Below are 24,264 nucleotides of genomic sequence, written 5' to 3' on the forward strand. Positions count from 1 at the left end.
GGCCACTGCCACCTAGCCGCACCGCCCACTGGGGGTGCAGGAAGGGGGAAGAGGGCTGCCAGCACAGCAAGATGGCTGCTACCCCCACCCCTCACTGCTTATTGGTTGAGAGGGATATCTGTCATATGGCTCTGTCTCTCTCCACCAATCAGTGGTGAGGGGCATGGCCACATGACAGGCAGCTCGAACAGCCAATCAGTGATGAGGGACAGGGCCACCATGGCCCCTTGGCCAATCAGAGGCATGGGGTGGCCCGCTATGCTCCACCTGCAAAAATGGCTGCCAGCCCTGGGATCTTTCTGCAAAATTGGCTGGTCACCATCTTGAGTGCAGCAGACCCCTAGTTATAACCTCATTTACCTTTTGGTGTGTTGCTTACACAATATATTCCTATAATTTAATCAATATAATAATATATCATGTATCTATAGCTTTATGTACATATATCTATAGCTCTATATCTGTATAGCTGTTATGCCTATAGCAAATAGGCAAGCCTGAAGTTTTGAAGTAGTCATATTTTTATATAAATACCTATAGATATATCTGCATATAGATTTCATAGACATTAGGGCTGGAAAGGACCTCGGAAGATCATCGAGTCCAGCCCCCTGCCCGAAGGGCAGGAAGTCAGCTGGGGTCATAGGATCCCAGCAAAACAAGCATCTAATTTACTCCTGAAGGTGTTCAATGTAGGTGCCTGAACCACCTCCGATGGCAGGCTGTTCCAGACCTTGGGAGCTTGGACAGCTAAAAAATTCTTCCTTATGTCCAGTCTGAAATGGTCTTGCAGTAGTTTATAATTGTTTGACCTATATATATATCTATATGAGTACATAGATATGACTACTTCAAAACTTAGGTATGTCTTTTTACTGTAGGCATAATGGCTACCTTCTGAAACACTAAGAAATTAGATCATAAAAAAGTGTTAAATAAAAAATTCTATATCTTCGATAGTGAAGAAAGAAATTCTACCAATAATTTAAATTAATCAGATGTTTCACTTATTGTATCTTTTCATAGGTAAATGCATAGTTAAATTTCTATGTAAAATGTGCTAAGCTATTGAATCACAATATGTATTACTTATCAGAAGACAGTACTGGTATAAAGCTATGTGGGTACTCTGTGCCAGGCTCATCTAAACCAAACTGATATGAGTTTAAATCAGTGGAGTTATATTAGTGGGAGGAAAGAATTGGGCTCCCTCCTTTAACAGCAAAACTACCACTCATTTATCCCTAGACACCAATGGGCTAGTACATTATATCAGACCACACTGTATTTCAAGCTTTCTTTATGTTATCTCATCTTCTTTGCTTTACTCTTATCTAGACAGTAATATGTAGCATCTATAGTTCACTCTACCTTTTTATTAGCAATCCTAGGAGACTTACCAAGTAAATTCATTCTGGCACTGAATATCTCCAGTTTTGTACAGTCCTTGATAAAATGTTCAGCAAGGGATGAAATATTGTTTTTAGAAATGTTTAAAACTTTCAGTTCCTTCAGGAATATGGGTGAACATATACTTGAAATTTTGTTTCTAAGGAAAAGTAAAATGAATAATAACAGGTTTTATACAAAACTATGTATGAACCTGATTCTACTACTCTTATGCAGGTGAAATAGTATCAGGAGTCTTACCTGACTCAAGGCCTGAAAGACTGGGATTCACATTTGTATGCCACTTGTATCAATACATGTGACAATATGAATACCAGAGTGATTCGTATGAAGACCATTAGGTTCACCATATAAATCAAACATCAGGATGCACATTAAAGTGTCATTTTCTGATTACTCACTATGGTTCAGCCTTGTAACAACACGTGTTTGATGTTAAGTACATGAACAGTTCATAGTTTCATAGTCGGTAGGGTCAGAAGGGACCTGAGCAGATCATCAAGTCCGACCCCCTGCCACGGGCAGGAAAGAATGCTGGGGTCAAACAACCGCGGCAAGGTGTCTATCTAGCCTCCTTCTAAAGACCCCCAGGGTAGGAGCGAGCACCACTTCCCTTGGAAGTTGGTTCCAGATCCTACCCGCCCTGACTGTAAAGTAGTGCCTCCTGATATCTAGCCTTAATCTACTCTCTGTCAACTTATGGCTGTTATTCCTTGTTACTCCCAGTAGTGTTTGGGGGAACAGGGACTTTCCCATTGCCTGCTGGTCTCCCTTGGCTAGTTTACAGACCGCCACCGGATCCCCTCTCAGCCTTCTCTTGTGGAGGCTGAACAGGTTCAGGTCTCGTAGCCTCTCCTTGTAGGGCCTGCCCTGCTGCCACCTGATCATGTGAGTGGCCCTCCTCTGGACCCTCTCAATGTTGTCCACATCCCTCCTGAAGTGCGGTGCCCAGAACTAGATGCAGTACTCCAACTGTGGCCTGACCAATGTCATATAGAGGGGGAGAGGATCACCTCCTTGGACCTGCTCGTGATGCATCTGTGGATGCAGGACAAGGTACGGTTGGCCTTCCTGACTGCATCCCCACATTGGCGGCCCATGTTCATCTTGGAGTCTATAATGACTCCGAGATCCTTTTCTGCCTCTGTGCTGATGTTCCACTGACTTAATATGTGCATTCACAGGACTGTGACTTAAGCGGGCCTGTCAAATAAGTAATGAACTTCTGAAGAATATGGAAGGGACAAGGGAAGAACCGAATTCAAGATCAGTACACAAGAGAGACATGAGAGATACAGGTTGCTACCTTGGGGCACTGGAATGGAGGCAGGGAAGCTGAAGGCTCTGGCCACATAGAACTAAGATAAGGTAGGACACTGCTATGAGTAGAGGTGTTGCTGCCAACAGCCAGGTTAACGCTTCCCTGGCCCTGCAGCCACTGCAGGTTTACGTACTAAAGTATGATAGAAAGCCTATAATTTGGTTGTGGCTGCAGGGCCAGGGAAGAATTAATTTGGCTATCTGTGGTGACACTATCCCACCTAGCAGTGCCAACTCTCTTGGGGAGGAAGGGGAGGTTGACAAGGGGATTCCTGCCTCCACTCAGTTCTACATGGCTGGTGTCTTTCCTTGCTCCCCACCTTGTCTCCATTCCAGTGCTGTCTTTTACTGAGTGCCTGGGGCTTGTGCCCTGGTTATACACCCTTACTTACACTATTGGTACACCATGTGAAAACCCACATATTCCAGTGTTTGTAGGGTGCTGCTCTCAAATATGAGAGACATATTTAAAGATTTCTCTCTGAAATATAAAATGAGACCACCATATCAGAGGTTAAAGATATTTGAAAATTCAAGGAATGGTTGGCATTGCCAAATATCACAAGGATTACGAGATCTTGGGGTCAGGTCTCCATGGACACTGGCCAGGAGCTGCATGGGCAGGGTGTTATGATTGCATCCACCCAGTGGAGTGCCCTGTCCACACAGCTTCCAGTCAGTTTCCATGGAGACCCCAAGATCTTGGGGCAAAGTCTCCATGGAGACCAACCAGGAGCCGTGAGGGCACGGCACTCTGATCGCATCTGCCTGATGGAGTGCCCTGCCTACACTGTTCCCAGCTGGTCTCTGTGGAGACCCCAGGATCTTGTTATGGGGTCTCCATGGAGACCAGCTGGGAGCAGTCTGAACAGGGCTCTTGGCTGGTCTCTATGGTGCTTGGGCAGCGGTGTTGGGTCCAGCAGCCAGAAGGAGCTGATCCTACTGCCGGTGCTGCTGGGAAATAAACTCCGGCAGCCGAGCTGCACCAGCCCTGTTCCGTGCCTGGTCACATGCCATGGCCGGGGCTGCCCCTACGCATGGGCCAAGCAGAGGGACCTGCCATAGGCCAGGCAAAAATCGCTCTGCAGGCTGGATGCAGTTCCCAGCATTTTGCCCACCCCTGTTCTAGACTAGAAAGAATCCATATTGATTAATCCAACTTACTGAATCACAGATTTAAAAACCTCTATTCGAGATTCTTTCCTCCTAAAACAGCAAAAAGTAATTCGTACTGGAAACAAAAGCTAAACAAATCAGACAATCTTGGTGATGTACTGTACTGCAGAAAGAAACTGGGTGCGTCTACAGGCGAAATTACACTGCATGAATAAACTGCAGAGCTTACTGCTCTGGAGTTTATTGCTTCTGGACACGCCATTTGAACATGCTCCTGGGAGCAATTAACTCTGGAGCAATAAGTTCCCAGTTTATTCATGCACAACACATGGAGCAGTAACTACTGGACAGTAGCATTTCACATAGATGTGCCCACTGCAGAGGAAATTTACCTGCTGTGGAGTAAATTAGTTTACTCCAGCCTAACAGGGGTGCACATGTAGGTGCCGAGATAGTTACTGTGTAGTAAACATTTTGTGTAGACACATCCATTGAGTACTACAATATATTTATTCATTTGTTTGAAACACCCCCTCCAGAATACTACTTACTTAACGCTAAATCATAATGTGGCAAGTGGTCATCCCAACAGAAACTGTCACCAATTAAATATTTAGATCAGTGGTTCCCAACCTTTTTTTTTTTTGTGACCCGCTGCTGGGAGTAGAGTGTGGTGGTGGCACTGGCGGCTCAGGGGCGGGGGAGCTCCCGGCACATGGCATGGCTCGCCTTTTGTGTGCGGCATTGCCCCCGTAACCCTCATTTCGGTTGCAACCCGGAGTTGGGAACCGCTGATTTAGACACTAGAACATATTTTGCTGCCGATAAGAAAATCCTTTAAATGCAATACCGCTTAATAGTCTAGATTGGGTTGCTCAAGCCTCAGCCCATGGAGCCATGGCATCTGGCCTACAGGGCTCCCCACAGGTTGGAAAATTTGGCAGTGAGGGAGCAGTGGCAATTAATGCTGCCACCTGTCCCCCACTGCCTAATTTCTAAACTCCACCCAGTCCAATTGGACCCAGGTTGGTTTCCTTCTACACTTGCATGGCTGGATCAGGGCCTGACCATGCTCCCTCCCCTGATGCAGCCAGACTGGGCCCAGGTTGGCCCCCCAGTACACCTGCATGACTGGATAAAGGCTGGGCCACGCTCTTTTCCCACCCCATGAGCCAGATTCGGCCCCCTCATGCTTGGCCTGTGAACTGGATCCAGCCTGCAGATGGACCAGGCACTGCCCATCTGGCCTGTGGGGCAAAAAGGTTGGGCACCACTGTTCTAGATGACAACTACATCCATTCTTTTCTGGAATGTTTGTTAAGCAATAAGCAAATTAACTGGTACCATTCTCACCCTTCCATCATTAGCTGTTCCAGTTTTTCTACAACATCTGCAAGAAGTTCAGGAATGGACGATAGTTGATTATATGACAAATTAAACTGCTTTAGAGATGGGCACTTGATATTTGGATCCAAAGTTATGAAAGGGCCGATGTCATTTCGAGAGATATCGAGGTTTGCAATACAACTGATTTTCAGTAAGTAAGTAGGAAAAGATGTAAATCGGTTACTGTGTAAATCCAAGCAAGTCAAACATTTCAAAGTCTGAAAGAAAAGGAGAATTTGTTTTTAAAACTACAACCCAGAAACAATAATTTATAATCTTTAAACTGAATTAATATTTTAGTCAATTAATTCATGTTTATTTTCTTTATTTATTAAGTAAAATAACAGAAAATAGTAATCATAGTAATAAGGTTATGTTTTATTAGAAAAAATATGATATGAAGGCGTGTTGTAATAAAACTAACTAGTACAATTATAAATGGCTTTAGCATGTAAGAATCTGTTCTCATTCCCATTTATTTAATGAAATCATGCCACTATCTGTAACATCCTTCCCAAACTGGCCCTCTAAAGATGTCCCATGGAGGCTCCCTGAGCAAGTATGTACAAGTAACCGGTTAATCTAACATTCGATTACTGTATGAAATGTGTACGTACACATTAGGCACGCATAACTTATTTCATGTATTATTTTATATGAATTCCATATATATGAATATATACGAGATTTAAATTAAATCTTTAATTTTAAAAGTATAATAGAGTATTTCAAGTATTATTGCCCTGCATTATGTAAAATGACAAAGAATTACTTCACACAGTTGTTCTGGAATGCTTGATATTGTGTTTTGGTGCAACTCTAGTTTCTCGAGATGTTCCAAACGACTGGTTAAGCAGCTATTCTGACTGATAGCATCAATGTTCTCCAGCTCATTTGATGAAAGGTCTAGTGACTTAATATATTCTTTTTCCAAGCTCAGTGAAGAAAGACTATCTGATTGCCTTGCAGATGATGAGAGTTTTGATATGCCTTCTGTTAAAACAAAAAGATAGACATTCATCATCACTGAGAAAACATGCAACAATGTAATAAGCGCAATTTAATTTTCTAATTACAATTCAAAGAATTTGGGTTCCAATTCTGTACCCAGTACGATAAATTATTATGTGGATGCTGACTTAACAGCAGCCAGTCAGAACTTCTGTTTAAAGGAGCAATGAATATCTTTAGGGGAAGGAGAGAGATACTTTTTGGCTACAGAATAAACATATTTTTTAAAAATGCTTCTAAGGCATGAAACTATGTTATTCCACTTAAAGTTACAAATAATCATGTGAAGCCCAAAAGAAAGTAGTTCACTGTGTATGCAATATTTGTATGCTTTGTTAAATTAGGAGCAATCTTTATAAATGAGCATTTAATGCAACTAAAACCTTCAACAGACTGTAGCCATCTCCAAGTACTGTTAAAAATGATAACTCTATTAGACAATAAATTTTGGTGGCTTACTGAGAGATTCTTCTGAAGAGAGTAGTTTTTTCCTTTGCTTCACATGTGGTTCATAGTCTGAACCAGGTCCCTGGAAAATTCCAGAACAGAATTACAAGTGACAGGTGTGAATATTTGTATATCTTGAAAACTATGTGAATGTAGTTAGTTTTCTTTCTATAGTGATTTGCACATCATGTAGGCTGCAACAAAAAAGTGGATAATTTTTTACATTAGGAATCTAACAAAATTTACTGCTGGTGTTTCTTAAATTGTAGTACCACAAAATTTAAAACACTAATAAATTTTAAATATAAATTAATTAACACACTATTTTTATGTGGCAGCTTAAATAAAAATCTATTTCTGTATTTGTTTAAACAGTTCTCAAAATAGCTTATTTATATTTGTTCATAAAAGCTTCCTGAAATTAAATCTTATCAGTTGCAGCAATCTGAATGTGTGTAGTCCCTGTACAGCTATGGATCACTTTCATAAGATATTTCGAAACAGTGAAAGCGAGAGGAGAACATTTATGGTCATAACCTGTCATTTCCCAGTACAGTTTTCCATCCCATTTCCCAATACAGTTTTCCAAACACAATGGATTTAGGTAGCTATATAGTAGATAGTAACTTGGCTTACCACAGAGTTAGAATGTCTTTGCAAAGTAGGAGAATATCTTTGTAAGGCTGTATCTCTGTACAGGTCAGCAACCGCAATGGAATTGGATTTCTTTTTCATACAAAATGAACTTTCACTCTCTATTACAAAATAGGAAAACAAAAACAAAAAATAAGACAACCTGCCAAAATTTAAGCCTATTTCAACCACATAACAGAGGTACAGACATATACACTGTAGCTGTACATTTCAGGCACGTTAACAGTAACAGGATTAGCTAATCCAATGTGCAGTATGTTGAGAATGTTACTATACCCTAGAATATAGGTACTATACACAGTTAATGAGTACCAGACACAAATTTCAGTTTTCTGGCATTTTTGTACTCATGATAATATAATTTTCATAAATTCAGAGCTGTGATAATTTACTTTTTTTAAATATACCCCTGTGCTTCCAAAGCAAGGGAGATCTGAGCTATGCAGACAGCAAATAGGCTCCTGAAGGGAATTTCAGACCTGTGGCTTCAGATTTCCTTAGAACCACTTGCTCTAACACTGTGATGGCTGCTGCTGGGCAATCTACAATTCCCTCTCCACCCTCTGGCAGCTCTAGCCCTCTTTTGTAGACTCCTCTTATGTTCTTATCATAGAATCATAGAAGTAGGGACGGAAGGGACCTTGTAGATCTTCAAGTCCGACCCCCTGCCTGGGCAGGAGGAAAACTGGGCACTGCAGCCGTGGAGGAAAGCATTGGGCCCCCAGGCAGCTCAGGCAGGCAGGCTCTGGGGAAGGGAAGGGGGGGGAGATCAGGCTCGCTACTTTTCTTGGGCAGAGCCTGCTTTCCTGGGCTGCTGCCAGGCTGCCTACAGGGCTTCCTGCAGAGCCATGGAGCTGCACAAAGCCCAGTGCTTAGCTCCACAGCTGTAGGGGCAGCAAACAAACAGCTCAAAATCCAGGCTGTGTAAGAACAGCAAACTAAATAACATCTAGCTAATTTTAAGATACTACTGCCATTAAATGCAGAAATGCTGTTTTAAAACTATTTACAAATATTACATTTTTTTTTGCTGTTGGGAAAGAATTTGAGTTGTAGTCATAAAATGTACATTTTCTTTATAAGAGATCAGATAGACACCTGGACTTGTGTGAAAGCACATGGATTCACACAAGGTTTGAGTTTGGATAATAGGTTTGAGAGTGGATAAGTTAATACAGACCTTTAATTTTATTTTGTTGAACCTGTATAAATGAATATGCATATTTATTTATCAAAAACTATTTTCCACATATACTATAAACAAAATTGTAGATAAATATCCTAATGTTTTACATAGAAAGCATTTTATTGCAAGGAAAAAATGGTTTGTTTGTTTTTACTGGTTAGTCCAACAGTTATTAAACTGATTTTCTTGAACCTGAAGCCATACTGCAGATCAGCATTGTATAGGAAAGACAAAATTCCTAGAATAAATGTACCTTCACTATCAAGATCATCACTCAAGTGAAAAACATTGTCCACTAATGGGTCAGGAAGGAAGGTCCAATCATAAGATTTATCCAGTGGATCATCACAAAAAGTCACATCAGAATAGGATCTTGATTTGTACTCTGAAAAACTCTTCATTTGGTATCCGAGTACCATTCGTGCCAATGCAGAACCTGCATCTAACAGCGTAAAAGAAAACCAACAGATAATCCATTTTTCAGTGCATTCACGAAGATTTAAAACTACTAAAAAAAGGCTTTGTTTTTTATTTTTAAAGATTAGGGAGCATCCTAGAAACAATGGAAGCTATACAGATTTATAAGGGCTAAATATCTGACCCCAAATTACCTGTGCTTCAATTTTAAATATCTTTCTGGAGGTTTTTATAATACTCTTAGGCACTGTTAGAATTTTGAAAGTTATTACGAATTTTACGAACACTTACTTGTTTGTTTTCTTAAAGGAGCAGGTTTATCTGGGAACAAAGGAATTAGCCAGGAAGGCTCAATTTTCCCAATGCCATATCCTCCAAGACAGATACTGCTATTTGCTATATCCAGGCTAAGCTTCCTTAAGAGCAAGCTGATGATTTGGCTATCGCCTTTTTTTATGCTGATTGTCAAAGCACTCCGGACATCTTGCTCTCGAGCACCACTATTGAGTAAGAGCTCAACCAATTTAGAATTGCTTCCTCTCTCACAAACCTATTATCAAAAAAAGCACATATGAAGCAGTTCAGAGTATGGTAAGAGGGTTGTTTCAGTTTTTACTTCATGCTACCTCTTGGCCTGGTATCCCCTCATGAACCATAAAATGACAATTTCCTAAACACCACAACTGAGATTTCTAAACCTGCCTAAGAAATATTAATGTCAATTTCCATTATCCAAGGCTCCTGGATGGCTTTAACCCAGATGTACAATGACACACCTCCAAAATTTAAAACAACTCTCTTATATGTGTAATTCAAATTTTCTGCCATGATTCATATAAATGGTGGTTTATATTAGGTGTTTTAAAGTTATCTGGTCCCACGGGCCATATAGATGATGCAGGGCCAGCCCCTCAGGCTGGATGGGCCCATGGACACCCTCCCCCTGCACGCTGGATCCTGTGCATGCAGCGCTTCTGGCTTGTTGGGGACTAAATCACATGTGGTGCTGTATGTGGCCAGTTTGGAATGGGCACAGCATGTGACACCTGCTCCAGCTGGTTGGGAACCCAGCTGGAGAAGCTTAGCATACTGGGGGCTTGGCTGTTGCCATACAAACAAGCCACAGTGCCACATTTTTTCTTACAGTGCTGCCAGGGCTCCAGTACTGATGCTGTCTCCCAGGTGCTTGCCAGCCAAGTGAGAGAGAGTCACAGTGCTAGACCCCGAGTAGCACCACAAGAACAAGCTCAGTATTGCGGGTGCCTGGCTGCAGCTGTGGGAACAAGATGGACTGCTGGGTATGTTCCCACAGTGTTGTTGGGGCCCCAGCACTGTGATTCTCACCTAGGTACTTGGCTGCCACCACAGGAAGGTACCCCATCACAGTCAGAGTTGGGGCAAAAGTCTGTGGGCTAGGTGACTGGGCTCTGTAGACCAGATCCAGCCTGTGGGCCATATGTCTGACACCTCTGATTTATACCAATGAAAACTGCCTGGCATATGGCACTTAGGCTAGGGACAAAAACATTACATAAATCGATCAGAAACCAGTTCAAATCTGTAACACAACGGAAGTTCAGTGCATGTAAACCACTTTAAAAATGCCCAAAACCAGTTTAAGATAAACCTGGATGGATGCAGTATCAGACTTAGGTTTAGGTTAAATAGGCTTATTGAACTTGTCCCAAAACTGCTACAGATTCAAGTTAACTCACAGCCCCGCAGCATCCCAGGATGGTCTGTACGAGGCCTGTGTGAATAGGGAAGTATTCAATTCAGATTCGGATTTAGCCAATTCGGAGGACAGTGATTCAATTCAGTGAACTGAATCACCATCCCCATTCGATTTGGCTGAATCGGCTTTGAAAGATTCAGAGAGATTCGTGATTTGGATTGGCCGGGGAGAGGCAGGCATAGCTGGGAGACTGTAGGTTCTCCCACAGCTCATCCAGCTGTGCCTGACTCTCCCCGGGCAGAGGGAGCCACAGGGGAAGCCCCGATGGCTACCCTGCCCAGCTCCTGCTTCCTGGCACTTAAAACAAAACAAAAAAAGCCTTGCACACACTGGCTGCAGCAGTGGCCATCAGGGCCTCTGGGTGCTCATGGCAGAGCCCCCCATGCAGTACAGGGCAATGGGGATCGCCCCCCCCATTATTAGGCACCCGCATGGCAGCTGCCCCATGGCATGGGTGCAGCACGGCTCGGCAGGGCGTTGCATACTGTCTTGGAGCTGGGGCCACTGGGGCTGAGTGCTGCCGGGCTCCAGGTGACTGCTGCAGCCAGTGAGTATGGAGTTTTTTTTTTAAGTGCCGGGAGGCTGGGGCTGGGTACAGCAGCCATGGGGGCTTCCCCTGCAGCTCCCCAACCCAGGGAGAGGCAGACACAGCTGGAGGAACCACGGGAGAACCTGCTGCTGCCCAGCTGTGCCTGCCTCTCCCTGGCCAATCCGACTCTTTTCTGAAACTATTCGGATGCTTCAAATCAACTTGGAGCTTTTAATGGGTTGCCCGAGTCGATTCAGATGTGGAGATTTGGCCCCTGAATTGGGCTGAGTCTCCTCCAAATCGAATCAGTGATTGAAGCTTTGCACAGCCCTAGTTTGCACCCTGTCGCAGAGCACTTAGGTGCCCTGCTCCTAAGAAGGAAAAAAACTGCTAGGAAAAGAGCCCTAACAGTGAGTAAGGAGCCCAGCTGTTGATCACCAGGGCAACCAGGGTAGTTAGTACCCACACCTGCCAGTGGTCAGCTGAGAGGGCTGGGCCTGACACATATAAACCTCAGGGCTGAGGCCAGGCTGACAGTTCCCTGCCAGCAGCCAGGGAGGAAGGAGCTCTCCCTGAGCAAAGCCGAGCAGAGAGGCCTGACCGCAGGTACAGCCCAAGCCCGGTAAAGGATGGAGCATCCCTGGGGTGTTTGGAGTAATGTGGTTGTAGCCGGGTGGCTCCAGTTTATGTTATAGCCGAGGGGCTTGTGTTTTGTTTATTGTTTAAGACCGGTGGTTTGGGTGAGGCTATTAAGGGTTGGAGGAGGCCTCATAGGGGACCCACAGCAGTGTGGGGGCCCTGGCACCAGCGAGGGCTCAGCAGTCGGGGTGCACTGACCTCAGCCCCAGAAAGGGAGCAGTTAAGAAGCCCCAGAGAGGGAACGCTATTGAGAAGCCCCAGCGTGGGTGTGGTGAGCCCCAGAGAAGGGGGCAGCACTTTGGAGAAGCCGCAGAGAGTGCGCAGAGCCAGATAGGGCAGCGCAGGGCCCAGACAGGACAAGGGGGCCACATTATAACAAGGCCGTGACCGAACAACGTCAATTCCATCTGCGAGGCTTGGGGCGTAGTAAAGGGAGGCTGGAGCCACGCATAGCCCATAAGGCTAGGGTGCCCCGAAACAACTGTGGTACCATCTATCTTGGAGCAGGACCTACCAGGGGTCCGGGAAGGCACGGGGTCCGAGGGTACAGCTAACCGTGACCAAGAGGGCATGAAAGGCAGCCTCCCAACTATATATTTTGTCATCGAAGACGTGGCAGGCGAGGATCGAGGGTGCCCATTGGGCCAACTTGGCACAATAAGGGGGTCTTGGGGAGATCACGGCCATTCCCCAGGACCCCAGGCCGTGACACACCCCTTCCCCCCACCCTGCAAAGCCCCACCTCGCAGAGTGGGTAGACTAACCTTGGCCCAAGATGTCTGCACCAGCTGAGCAGGGAAGCATGCTCTAGCACCCCCTGGCTTGTGGTTTGGGCCACTGCAGGCATGTGGCTGCATTTCCGGAATCAGAAGTGACTGTCTATTCACTTACTTATCGGTTCAATCTACGCAGTTTAGACTAACCTGTGAGGACTGAACTGATTCAGCCTCAGGTTTTTTGACTGTACTTATTAGTCTTAAAGGCTTTAGTCAGCTATACTCCTTCCACGTTCCCTATCACTGTCACTGCAGTGAATGGTATTTAGCTTGAACATTCAAAACAATTTTTAAAATTTCTGTTAATGCATCAGTATGTCCATTATACTGATAGTTACAACCCATATCAAAATAATTAAATCATCACAACAACCGGGTGTAGATTAGGCTGTAGGGCTGTGCCACATCTTTAAGCACAACCCAGAGGAAAGGAGCACTAATCCAGGGAGAGCACTGACTGAGAGGCATAATTCCTCTCTGAACTCCCTGGTGCATATAAACGTGTCCATAAATTCCAGTTTGGATATTAACTCATGCCTTCTAAATATCGGTCCTGTTCAGTGGACACTGCAATGGGTTAGTGAGCTTCAGTCAATCACACATAAAAAAAACCAGTCTGTACATGGTGTTTTGAAATTTTTATTAAAATTAAACACATCCCAATCATCTTTTACTCGACCAGTTTCAAGTTTAAAAAAGCTCTTGTAATTCACACACTCATGCAGACATTTTAGAAACAGAAAAGTCTCTGTTCTGCTTCGGTTAATGAAATATTTCCCCTGATGCTTCAATGTATGAATCACTGCAAAACAGTACGTGAAGATTATTTGCCAAAAAATAGTTGTGAATAACAAGATATGCTTGTTACAGCCCCAGCATGTTTTATATTCAGTGTTAGGAAATTATTATTAAATGTACTGTAGTTATCAGAAAAAATAGTATAAAGGAAGAAATGGTAAAAGATGTGATGGGATTTCTATCAGTCTGGAGTTCTGGAAGGTGTATGTGACAATTGCACCCAAGCCCCTTACGTATTGGAAGTCTTCCTAACAAGGGAATCAATGGTTGCCTTTTTGTTCATTTCAATGACCTTTGCCCAAAGCCACAGAGTGACAGAACTCAGCTTTCATTAAGAGATGTTCACGGAATTGCTGGATTGCAGCAAACAACTGTCATAGTTAGAAGCAGGCTCACATACCCACGTACAATTTAGAATCCAAACAGCAACACATTTCAACAGTGTGCAATCCTTTCTATATTCATGTGCTTACCTGATAAATTAAAGAGTTTGTCTTTGTCTTCTTATTGGCATCAGCACCCAGTAAAAGTAAACATTCGGCCATAATGCTATTATTGCACTCAGTGCATGCTTTCTCCAGCATCGCGTTTTTAATATCATCACTGTCTGCTAGTTTGGCAAAGCACTTACAACACAGGCTTTGACACTAAATAGGGAGAAAAATAATAGAAATTAGGGTAGCAGACTTCAGAATGGTTCAGAATAAATGGACATGGACTTGTAAACAATAGAGAGAAGATACCTGTTGATTTCTCTGTTCAGTGAAAAACATGGACATCTGATAGAAAATTACTGTGTCAAATGATTCATGTATCAGCAGCTTAGCAAAACAAGGTGACAAGTCAAGTATTGTCAAGACTGTGCGAAAACCCTACAAAGATAGTAAAATGATGTGAACAGCAACAAAAAAATTAAAGTTAGACAAAACAGACAAATCCCATCAGTAAAATATGTATACCTCTGTTTCAGTTTTAAAACATGCACAAACATGGGACTGCAAAATGGACAAATGCGTAGTAGAAGGCCTGAGTACCCAGTATGTTTAGTCTTATTCTGATGACCCATTTATATAAACAAGTGGTAGTTATTTGGTGACATTTTGAAAAACCAGCTCCAGACCTACTCCAGGGTAATGAATATCACATCTACTGTTATAAAGCAAAGCCATGTAACTTTAGGTAAAATAAATAAATGAAATATTATCAACATTTTAGGCCCAACATTTTAATTAACTGAAAATTTATTTCTGTAAAAGTCTTAATTTCCAGATTACCTAGACCAGGGATTCTTAACTAAGGTGCTGCAAGAATTGTGAAGAGCAAGGTGTGAGGAGATAAGCATATAAAGGCAGACTCAAGATTCAGGTATGAGAAGGTAAGCAGATAAAGATAGACTTGAGCTCTCCCTGCCTAGCTGGTCCCAACTTCTCTCTGCAAGGACAGAAACCCTGTAAATTAGTTTTTGAAATGGGGTGCTGCTCAATTCACAAGAGTTATAAAGGGATGCCTGGGAGTCTAGAAAGGCTAAGAACCACTGATCTAGACTATGATTCCAAGAGAAGAAAACAAAACAGGACCTGAATCAATTCTCAGCATGAACAGAGCTACACATGCATTCATGGAGTCAGATTGTGCATGGTGGCATACGGCCAAACCATTTCTGGTTCTGGCATGAACACATGGGAGAAGGAAGTCACAAAACCTCTCCCTTTCCTTCTGTATACCCTGTGCAAGGGTCAGACAAAATAATATTCCAATGTTCAAAAACTGCCAGCTGCCTCCTATTAATTTGCGCAGAACACTTGCCACACAAAGCAAACGAGTGAAGGGGACAATGCCCTGTCTTAGCATGGTTGCACTATAATGTTAAAAAAAAAAAGTTTGTTAAAAATACTGAGGGTGAATTTAAAAACCAATGAGAAAAACCCTGCAGATTGCAAAAGTAAAATCTGATGCAATAAGTCAGAAATGGATGACACAGACTAAGTATAAGAACATTTGTCCGAAACACATTGAGACTGAATCTTCTGTCTCTATGCTGATCACTAAACTAAGCTTGAAATGAAAAAAGGGAGTTTGTGAGGGAGAGGCCATACTTATGATATTTCCAGTGTGGGCTGAAACTAAAGTACTGGAACTCTCACAAAAAAGTGACCTCACATGATAATTTTGCTCCATGAGAAATATTTAGCTAATGACAAACAGGGAAAGCCTCATATCTGCAAGAGGCAGAACTTTCATGGGAGCCACACCAACTCCAACACTACACCAACACTTGCATAGGAGCTACAGAACTCACTGCCAGATGGAATAAAGAGTATTATCATCACCATGTTCAAAACCATGTGTGAAACCACCCGACCCTTTCAATACATCATTCTCACAATAGCTTTCTCTCAGACAACTATCTGTATTTATAGTTGAAACATCTTTACAATAACTGTAAGCTTTTTGCAGCAGGTAGGGCTAGAAAACAGATGCTTTCATGTTTACTTTCATAAAACACACTCAGGTACCACAATGATGGGCACTTTATAAAATGGTAACAGATTAGAAGGCTGACTCACAGATTGTTATCAAGGGATTTTTACTCTGTTTTGCAGATGGTACAGATTTAGATCAACATTTAAACTTGTAGTTGCACAGTTCTGGACTGAATTCATGCTTTCACTATAACAACCTGCATCACTGAAACATGCATCACTATAACAACCTCAAGATACTGCTAAGAGTTTGTCTGCTTTGCTATCATAATAAAATAAAAAACAGGTATTTCAAATAAAGATCTACAATTCCGGTGATTTAAAAAAAATAAAACTGTTCCCATGTACACACTTCTTTCATTCATTATCTTTGCAGTAATAGATACCACATACGTGCATCTGTATTTCGGTGACTTCGTTAAACCTCCGTAAAGTAGAAACCAGAACTGTTGCCAGCACATGCATAGTAGCAATACACAAACTCTTTCTTGTAATCAAAGATCCTAGAAGACTCAAACCCAAACACTGTATTTCTAGAAAAAAAGATCGAATTAGTTAATTACTGATCCTCAGAGAGACAAGTATGTAGTACACAAATATGCTGTAAACTTACACAGGTTAAGATTCAGGTTTACGTAAAAAAGATCTTCCTATATACCTTGATCATCTGGATACATCTGTAGTGTGTGAAGTATAGTATCTGTAGCACCTTGCTGGGATAAAATTTCTAATGCACCAGAGCATTCTGCTACAGATGAAAGTATTTTTAGTCCACATCTCTGAATAGCAGGATTCCCAATAAACTAAAAGAGAAATGAATATAAAATAAGGTGATCACAGTCTTTTCTCTGATATTCAATGGTATAAGGAGAGTTGCTTATGATTCCTATTTCCAACAGCTGTGAAATTATAGCTGATCTGACAGTAATTACTGGAATTAAATATTCAAACCTCTCTATTATAACTCCCTTCTTTAAAATTTTTGTCTTTTAAGCTGAAATTTTCCATGCTTGAATTTTTTTTCACAAGAGTGCTTTTTTAAGGAAGTTTGCTCAGAAGCCATTCAGCTAGAAGAAAATTAAAAAAACCCTACCCTAAAGCAGACCTGTTATTTAAGACATTAAAAAGTATAAATAAAGAGTTCTGTAAAATATGAGACAAGCAGATAACAAACTTGTAAGACTGTCAGAATACTTTGGGCAAGGTCTAGTATACACATAAGCTATTAAAACATCTCTTTTTCAGCTAAGTGACCAATTGATGACTGGTCTTCTCTATTTCCTTTTTTTTCCATTTGTAGTCTAAAGACTAAATTATGAAAGGGAACTTCAGGTGTTCCAAAGCCCTGTGGATTCTGATAAAATCTGTGGCTATCAGATTTGACATTTTACTGATGTGCTACAAAATTCAGCATCTTTATCAGAATTGCTATTTTACTGCAGTAAGGAGTCAGCTATTTTGTTTTCTCCCTGCTCAGCTAGAATATGCTTGCAGGCCTCTTGTTCTCAAAGTTTCCCGTTAAGGCATTATAATGAGCCTACCCTTCCCAATAGCAAGGATAAAGGGGTGGGGTGGAGGGAGGGAGCCAAAAAAAAGTTCCCATGGGCAACAAGAAATCTGTTTTCTAGTAAACCACATTAATGAACTGCTGCTGGATATTCTGTTCAAACTACTTTAAATTTTAGCTTACACAGGGCCTGGATAAGATGGTCTTTAAATTTACAAAACATCATCCATTCCATAAAAAATTCAACAGAACTGTGTAAAGTATACCACAAGTTTTCTAATGATTTCTTTTGAATTATTTTTAGAATAACTGCAAAGATGAACTTTTTGACACATTTCAGAACACAGCAGAGTAAGAAAAAAAATAAATGCAGCTGGACACAGAGATGAGAGTTAATTTATTTCATCTTGTTTATGAAATCAGTAAGAAAATCACTTTACTGTACTCAAAGCAATAAACAACACCCACAACTATAATGCACAGACTAAATTTAAACAGGATGAAGACTTTAACCATACCCTGTTCAAAGCATCAAGCACCAGTGTGTGAGTCCCTTCCAGCAAACACTGGTTTTTAATTACTTTTAAAGTAAGATCCAGGTCAGCACCTCCCACAGCTCTGAATGGAGTGTTTGGCTGTTCTTGCACTGTACCTATAACACAAAGAGAAATGTTTTTCAGGAAAACAGTTTTAATTAAACTTCTGCGGTTATTTACAAATAACTCATAATGCTTAATTCTGTTTTTGCATTCACAACCATTTAACAATACTGACTTGAGTTACTCCACATTTACACTGGACTAAGAACCTAGTGTTAGCACTCTCAGTTTCGTCATGTTGCCACTTACTGTGAATTAATTAGTATGGCAATGAATGTTGGTTGTGATACACTGCAAGAAATTACTTATTTGACCTCTATGTTCCTCAGTAGCCCTACTACCTAATTCAAAATGCCTCCTTCTTTTGGATGTTTTTGAAAGGAAAAGACTAGAAATAAATCCTTTTCTTCCTAGCAGCACATCAGAAACCAAATCATACCCATAGACAACATCAGTGGAAGGTGAGTACACATAAAAGAGTACACATTTCACTTCTGGAGATTTCAGCACTCATGACCAAGTAGTGCTACAGAAAGTACTTTGAGATTGTTTCAAGGACCCTTCTGTATTCAAGTTTCTACTGATTATTTTGTCTTATAAATGGCCTTTTCTTCACATGTTATGCTTCAAATTCCAACTATGATTATGTGGAAATGAAAAAAAAATGTGTCCGTTATTACTTCATTATGCTATACAAACACTCCCAGCATTTTAGCAAAAGACGTTTTCTCTTGCTTCTCTTCCTATAGTAAATACTTCACATATTAAATATCCTGTTTATTGAATGGAAAAATAAGAACACTATAACACAAGCGAAAAGAAACTGAAATCTGAGTTAATATAAATAACCTGCTGTCGCGGGGCACCTTGCTACCCCGCTCCTAAAGAGGGGAAAACTGCCAGAGGAAAAGCTCTGGCAGTGCCTAAGGAGCCCTAGCGGGGATTAGGAAGTACAGCTGTGGGTTGCTGGGGAAACTAATGAGAGTCAGCTGCCTGTAGGATTCAGGGCCTGGCCTTTATAAAGCCCAGGGGTGAAGCCAGGCTAGCAGTTGCCTGCCAGCAGCTAGAAAGGCAAGAGCTCCCTCGGCCAGGATATAGGGAGAACCCTGATTGCAAGTATGGCTTGCGAGAGCTCCAGAGGCTGGAGCAATGATGTTGAATTACAGCCAGGAGGCTTATGTTGTTATGGCCCAGTGCCTTGTGTTTTGATTATAGCCAGGAAGTTTGGGTTTTGTTTTGTTAGTGTTTGTATTACACCGGTGGCAAGGGTGAGGCTATAAGGGGTTGGAGGAGGCCTCATAGGGACCCCAGAGGGGTGGGGCCCCAGCGCCTGAGGAGGGCGCAGCGTACTTATAAGGGCCCACAAAGTGTGGGGCCCTAGCGCCCGGGAAGGCGCAGTATTCTCAGGGGCAACCCCAGTGGCGAGGGGACCCCGGTGCCAGTAAGGGCGCAACTTGCGGGGTGCGTAGACCCCAGCCCCAGAGAAGAGGTGGCATTATTAAGGAGCCCAGCGTGGGCACAGCAAGTCCCAGAGAAGGGGGACTATTGAGAAGCCCAAGACGGGCGTAGCGAGCCCAGTTGTAGGCTAGTACGGCAAGAGCCCTCAGACAGGGGCAGGGTGCTGTGGTGGACCCCGACGGAAGGGGTTAGTGGTACAACTCCCCAGGAGAAAGGCAAGGTGCTGCGGTGGTCCCCGGCAAAAGGGGATAGCAGTGCGGTGAGCCTGGATACGAGAGGGTAGCCATGCGGTGGGCCTAAAGGACCGGAGACTCGGTAGGGAGGCCTGTAGCGGGCTAGGTTATTTTAGAGAAGGCCCAGAGTGTGCTTGACGAGAGTCCCAGTGAGGGGCCGTATATTAGAGAAGCCCCGGGAGTGGGCTAGACGACGGAGGAGGCCCGGGGGAGCGGGCGCGTATTTTGACAGACCAACGTCCAGTACATCTGTGAGGCTTGGGGTGTGGTATTAGGGGTTGGTAGGAGCCACACGTAGCCCATAAGGCCAGGGTGCCTGAAACGCACCCAGTGTACAGGGAGACCCCTGGTGGGTCCGGGAGAACACGGGGACGGAGGTCCCAGCTAACCATGCCTAGGACACGTAAGGCAGCCTCCCAACTTAACTCAAGATCAAAGACGTGGCGGGCGAGAATAGAGGGTGCCCTTGGGCTGAACAGGCATGGAGAGGGGGCCTTAAGGGGATCACGGCCCTCCTGAAGGACCCTGCCGTGACACCTGCATTTTAATCAAACTGTTTAAAAATATTTGTTTTTGTTGATATTTATTTAACTAAAGTGACATAAGCACATGCAGAAAGCTGTCTTGAATTCATCTTCCATTAAGATTAAAAAGCTGCTACTCTAAAGAGACTACCAGCAAAATCAGAAAAAACAGACTAAAAATAAGGTGACAAACAGGAAACACAATTTCAAAACTTTTACTAACCTTGTCCAACCCTTCTTTTTCTGATCTCAAAGAACAAAAGAGAACACACATTTTCTGCTGGTAGACTGCCTTTAAGAAATGTCTTCACAAGAACTTCCTAATCATTCAGTTTGGCTGTTTGTTTGCTGGAGGCAAGGGCTGATATAGTTCAAAACTTGAAGTTGCTCCCCCAACTTCTTGATGTTAGCAGACAAGCTAGTGATGATATCCTATTTGACTCTGTACTACAGCAATATTGGTAAATCCATTTTGACAGAAAGTTCATTATTACTGCCTATTATCATCTATGGTTAAGGTACAAAATGATGGCAATGGATCCATACTTCTTGAGTCCATCAGTAATGGCACAGTAACCAGCAATGGCCTGAATTCATCATTGTTGATGAACAGTCAAGAGTGTTCCAGCAGTGATGAATAGAACCTGAGATGGTGAATGCCTTCCAAGCTTTTTTCTACCTTTTCCTCTGTTCCTAACTTTTCATTCACAAAAGTTCTTTCAATGTTAAGACCTAAATAAAAATCACTGAAAAAGTCCAACCTGAAGGTTGCACCGTGAAATAAGAAACAATGAAAAATTGCCTTCTTACTTCTCCCATATGATGTATAATAATCTTATGTCAACTGTTTTCCTTTGATGACTTACCAGTGACCATAAAATGTAAAAGGACTCGAAATGCCTCCAGCTGAACAGATGGCAACTGTTCATGTTTCCTCATAGCTTTTACAACTTCTGATGCAGTAACTGTCATTACATCCAGATGGAGGAAACTGAGAAAAAATAATAATTTATAAAATTAATAAAAATAATGTCTTTCTAAATTGTACGCTTGTTTATTCTGTTAAATAGCATTAAGTGGTAGGAGTTTTGTATACTGTAAATCTCAATCTCACAGTAAACAACTTCCTCTGGAGTTTTCTTCCATTTAGCAAATCCATTGTTTTGCTTTTAACCTTATTTTATAATTCAGCATGAAACTATTTCTGTCCTGGAACAATCAGAAATAAGTTTTTAACGTAGTGCAGGATAGTAACATACTTGTGGTAGGTTATTTTATTCTTGGGGATTGAACTGCACATTTCACTTGTACCAGTTTAGACTCTGGTCAAGATACATGAAAGGATACATGTTCTCATTAACTTCCATTTCCTCATAATTTATATATGTTGTCAATGAATGGACAGATTACAAATACAATACATTTGCATTTATATTTTAAGACAAAAACAATTCTAGCTTGGTATTAGCAATCAGTAGCAAAGAGCCTCTAATTAACTTTCAAGGACATTTTCTTTATTTGTTTGAAAGTATTTCTTGTTGTTTTAAATATGGCAAAATTAGCTGTTAAATACGTCAGGGCTGCTGTCCTAGAAGACTTGCAATTCACTTCATTCATTCATTCCTCTTTCACTCTTCAGTAGCAATGTTTCCTTTAGAACAGGGATGCTCAATTCCTGGCCTGGAGGCCAAATCTAGCCCATGAAGACATGGCATTCAGCCCACAGGCTTCCTCAGGCATCAGGAAATTGGGGACAAGAAGTAGTGGCAATGAATACTGTCACCCCTCCCCGACTGCCAAATTCCCAAACCCTGTATGGCTTGATTAGGGCCAGGCCATGCCCCTTACCCCGACACAGCAGGATTGGGGCAGGCCATGCTCCTTCCCATGCTGCCAGATGGGGGTTGGGCTAAACCCCAACCCTCCCTCCTGCAGAGGCAGATCAGGCCCCTTTATTTGGTACTTTAAATTATTTGCCATAAAATGTCTTTGAATCATTCTTATCCATGAAGAGCTTGGTACAAAAGTCCCATAGGATATTGCTGTTCCTTAACTTATAGATACAAACTGAGAATCAAGTTCCTAATGTGAATACTTATGTTTATGAGTTTTACATTTGTTTCCTGCTAATATTTTGCATTTTAGGCAACATACTGGACAATAAATTTATGTGTTAGAATAGTCAAAGAAATTAAGTATAAAAAATAGGAACACAATCAAAGTTATTTTAACAAATGGAATGGTTATTCGTAGAAAAAGATTTCAATATTTACCCAACAATAAATGGAATTTACTGCAGTTTAAGGGCAGGCCAGAAGGTCCATTCTGATCTTGCTGTTCAGAAGATTCAGATACCCTCGTGAGTTGTCTCTGTAGCTACTCATCTGTACATTTGACCATGAGGCTTGGACATAGACTAGACCTTGGGCCTGGAGTTAATTTTACTCTAGCTGTCAATTTTTATACATTTAAAACAATTATAAAACTGGATTCCCACATTATTCAGTCTTGGAAGAGATCACAGGACTATAAAAATATATTACCTTCCTTCAAAAACATGATTCAGAATTTTGCAGGCACTCTCAGCAACTTCAGGGGCATGCGAATATTTCTTCATTATGTCCAAAACGTTCATGTGTATTCCTTTTGCCAAAAGAACCTTTCTAATACTAACTACAACATAAAATTACAAATAATGTATAAGCAAAGATGTATATAATAATTTAGGTTGAGATCCTGAAAATATTTGATGCATGTCTTTAATTTTGGTTAATTTTCAATAGGACAACTCATATTTCTGAAAAAAAGTTCAACAGGTATGCAAGAGCATTGGTTCTCTAAAACCTATTTTCAAATAACTTCCATATACACAATCACATACTAGACTGGGACTTGGGGCTAAAGTAGACTTGTGTTTGCACAATTATACATTTTATAATTGCTTAAGTACCTAATAAGTGCAAACATGTTCCCTATGTCTATCCATGTCAAGTTATTATTATGGAGTTCAGGGGTATAGGTTGTAGCCATGTTGGTCTAAGGACATAGGCAGACAAGGTTCTTTGGGTGAATCTGATATCTTTTATTAGACCAACTCAAATAATTGGAAAAACTCTTCTTTGCAAGCTTTCAGGTACAAATACCCTTCTCGTCAGGCTGAAGAAGCATCTGCAGTTGGTGTGTGCTCTTCCTGTATATTATGGAGTTCAGAGCTTATCACTCAGTTTCTTTATGAAGGTAAGGCCAGGAAAGCCACGTGCATGGTGTGGGGGCAGGAAAGAGAGAAGAGAGCAGTGATCCCCATTGGCAAGGCCTGTGGGGCATATGGCCCTCAAGTACTTGGAAGTTGGACTACCCTGATCTAAACTATAGCTATAGTTCTGAAAACACACATGCATTTCTAACTTTCAGTATGCGAGTAGATCCACTGAGGTCAAGAGGCCTGATCACATCTGAAAGTTAAGCAAGCATGTAAGTGGCTGCAGTATTAAAGCCATAATCATAGCTCAGATGACTTCAGTCTTGATGAAACTGAAACTTGGTCAGGGACTGAGGAAATTAAACATGGAAAGATACTTTCTCTTCTCTGTCCACCTCACTCTCTAAAAATTGGTATTTGCTGGCTAAAATAAACTAATGGTTCATCATTCGAAAAAAGTCTCCCATCAACAGTAGCTAAAAACAGATGCATCAGAATAAGAAATACACTTGTTACAATATACAATTGTATAATATCAAAAACAAAGAAAAGTATTCCGCAACCCAAAGGAGTGACAGTATTACATGACAGTACACTCTTAATATCCCAAAATACTACAGTAATAATGCACTACTGAAGTCTCAAAGTGAAGGTGAACATAGTCCCTTACCATTTTGTTTGGATAAAGTTGCCAATGTATTAGCAGCTGCCTGAAACACTTCTTTCGATGTGGAATGCATCAGCATAGCTAGCATCACTTCTCTGTGTGCTGGGTACCTTTCACAAGAGAAATAAATCACTGAAAATTACAATGATTACCTTATAATTTTAATATAA

At 41.8% G+C, this 24,264-nt stretch overlaps 1 protein-coding gene across 3 annotated transcripts in view; it reads right to left on the reverse strand.

The window, feature by feature from the left end:
- Window positions 1-24,264, reverse strand: part of LRRK2 (leucine rich repeat kinase 2) — a 120,897-nt gene that overhangs the window by 59,977 nt on the left and 36,656 nt on the right. For all 3 annotated transcript variants that reach the window (XM_019487440.2, XM_014606474.3, XM_019487441.2), the window contains 15 exons: window positions 24,098-24,204; window positions 22,772-22,901; window positions 21,095-21,219; window positions 17,933-18,066; window positions 16,566-16,710; window positions 16,301-16,440; window positions 14,168-14,296; window positions 13,898-14,071; window positions 9,239-9,497; window positions 8,784-8,972; window positions 7,327-7,445; window positions 6,703-6,772; window positions 6,005-6,225; window positions 5,200-5,450; window positions 1,401-1,549 (listed from right to left, as the gene is read on the reverse strand). In XM_019487440.2, coding sequence (XP_019342985.2) covers window positions 1,401-1,549; window positions 5,200-5,450; window positions 6,005-6,225; window positions 6,703-6,772; window positions 7,327-7,445; window positions 8,784-8,972; window positions 9,239-9,497; window positions 13,898-14,071; window positions 14,168-14,296; window positions 16,301-16,440; window positions 16,566-16,710; window positions 17,933-18,066; window positions 21,095-21,219; window positions 22,772-22,901; window positions 24,098-24,204 — 2,342 coding nt within the window. The remainder of the gene's footprint in view (window positions 1-1,400; window positions 1,550-5,199; window positions 5,451-6,004; window positions 6,226-6,702; window positions 6,773-7,326; window positions 7,446-8,783; window positions 8,973-9,238; window positions 9,498-13,897; window positions 14,072-14,167; window positions 14,297-16,300; window positions 16,441-16,565; window positions 16,711-17,932; window positions 18,067-21,094; window positions 21,220-22,771; window positions 22,902-24,097; window positions 24,205-24,264) is intronic.

Source organism: Alligator mississippiensis, chromosome 4 (assembly GCF_030867095.1).
Source record: "Alligator mississippiensis isolate rAllMis1 chromosome 4, rAllMis1, whole genome shotgun sequence".
In the NCBI taxonomy this organism is placed as follows: domain Eukaryota; kingdom Metazoa; phylum Chordata; order Crocodylia; family Alligatoridae; genus Alligator; species Alligator mississippiensis.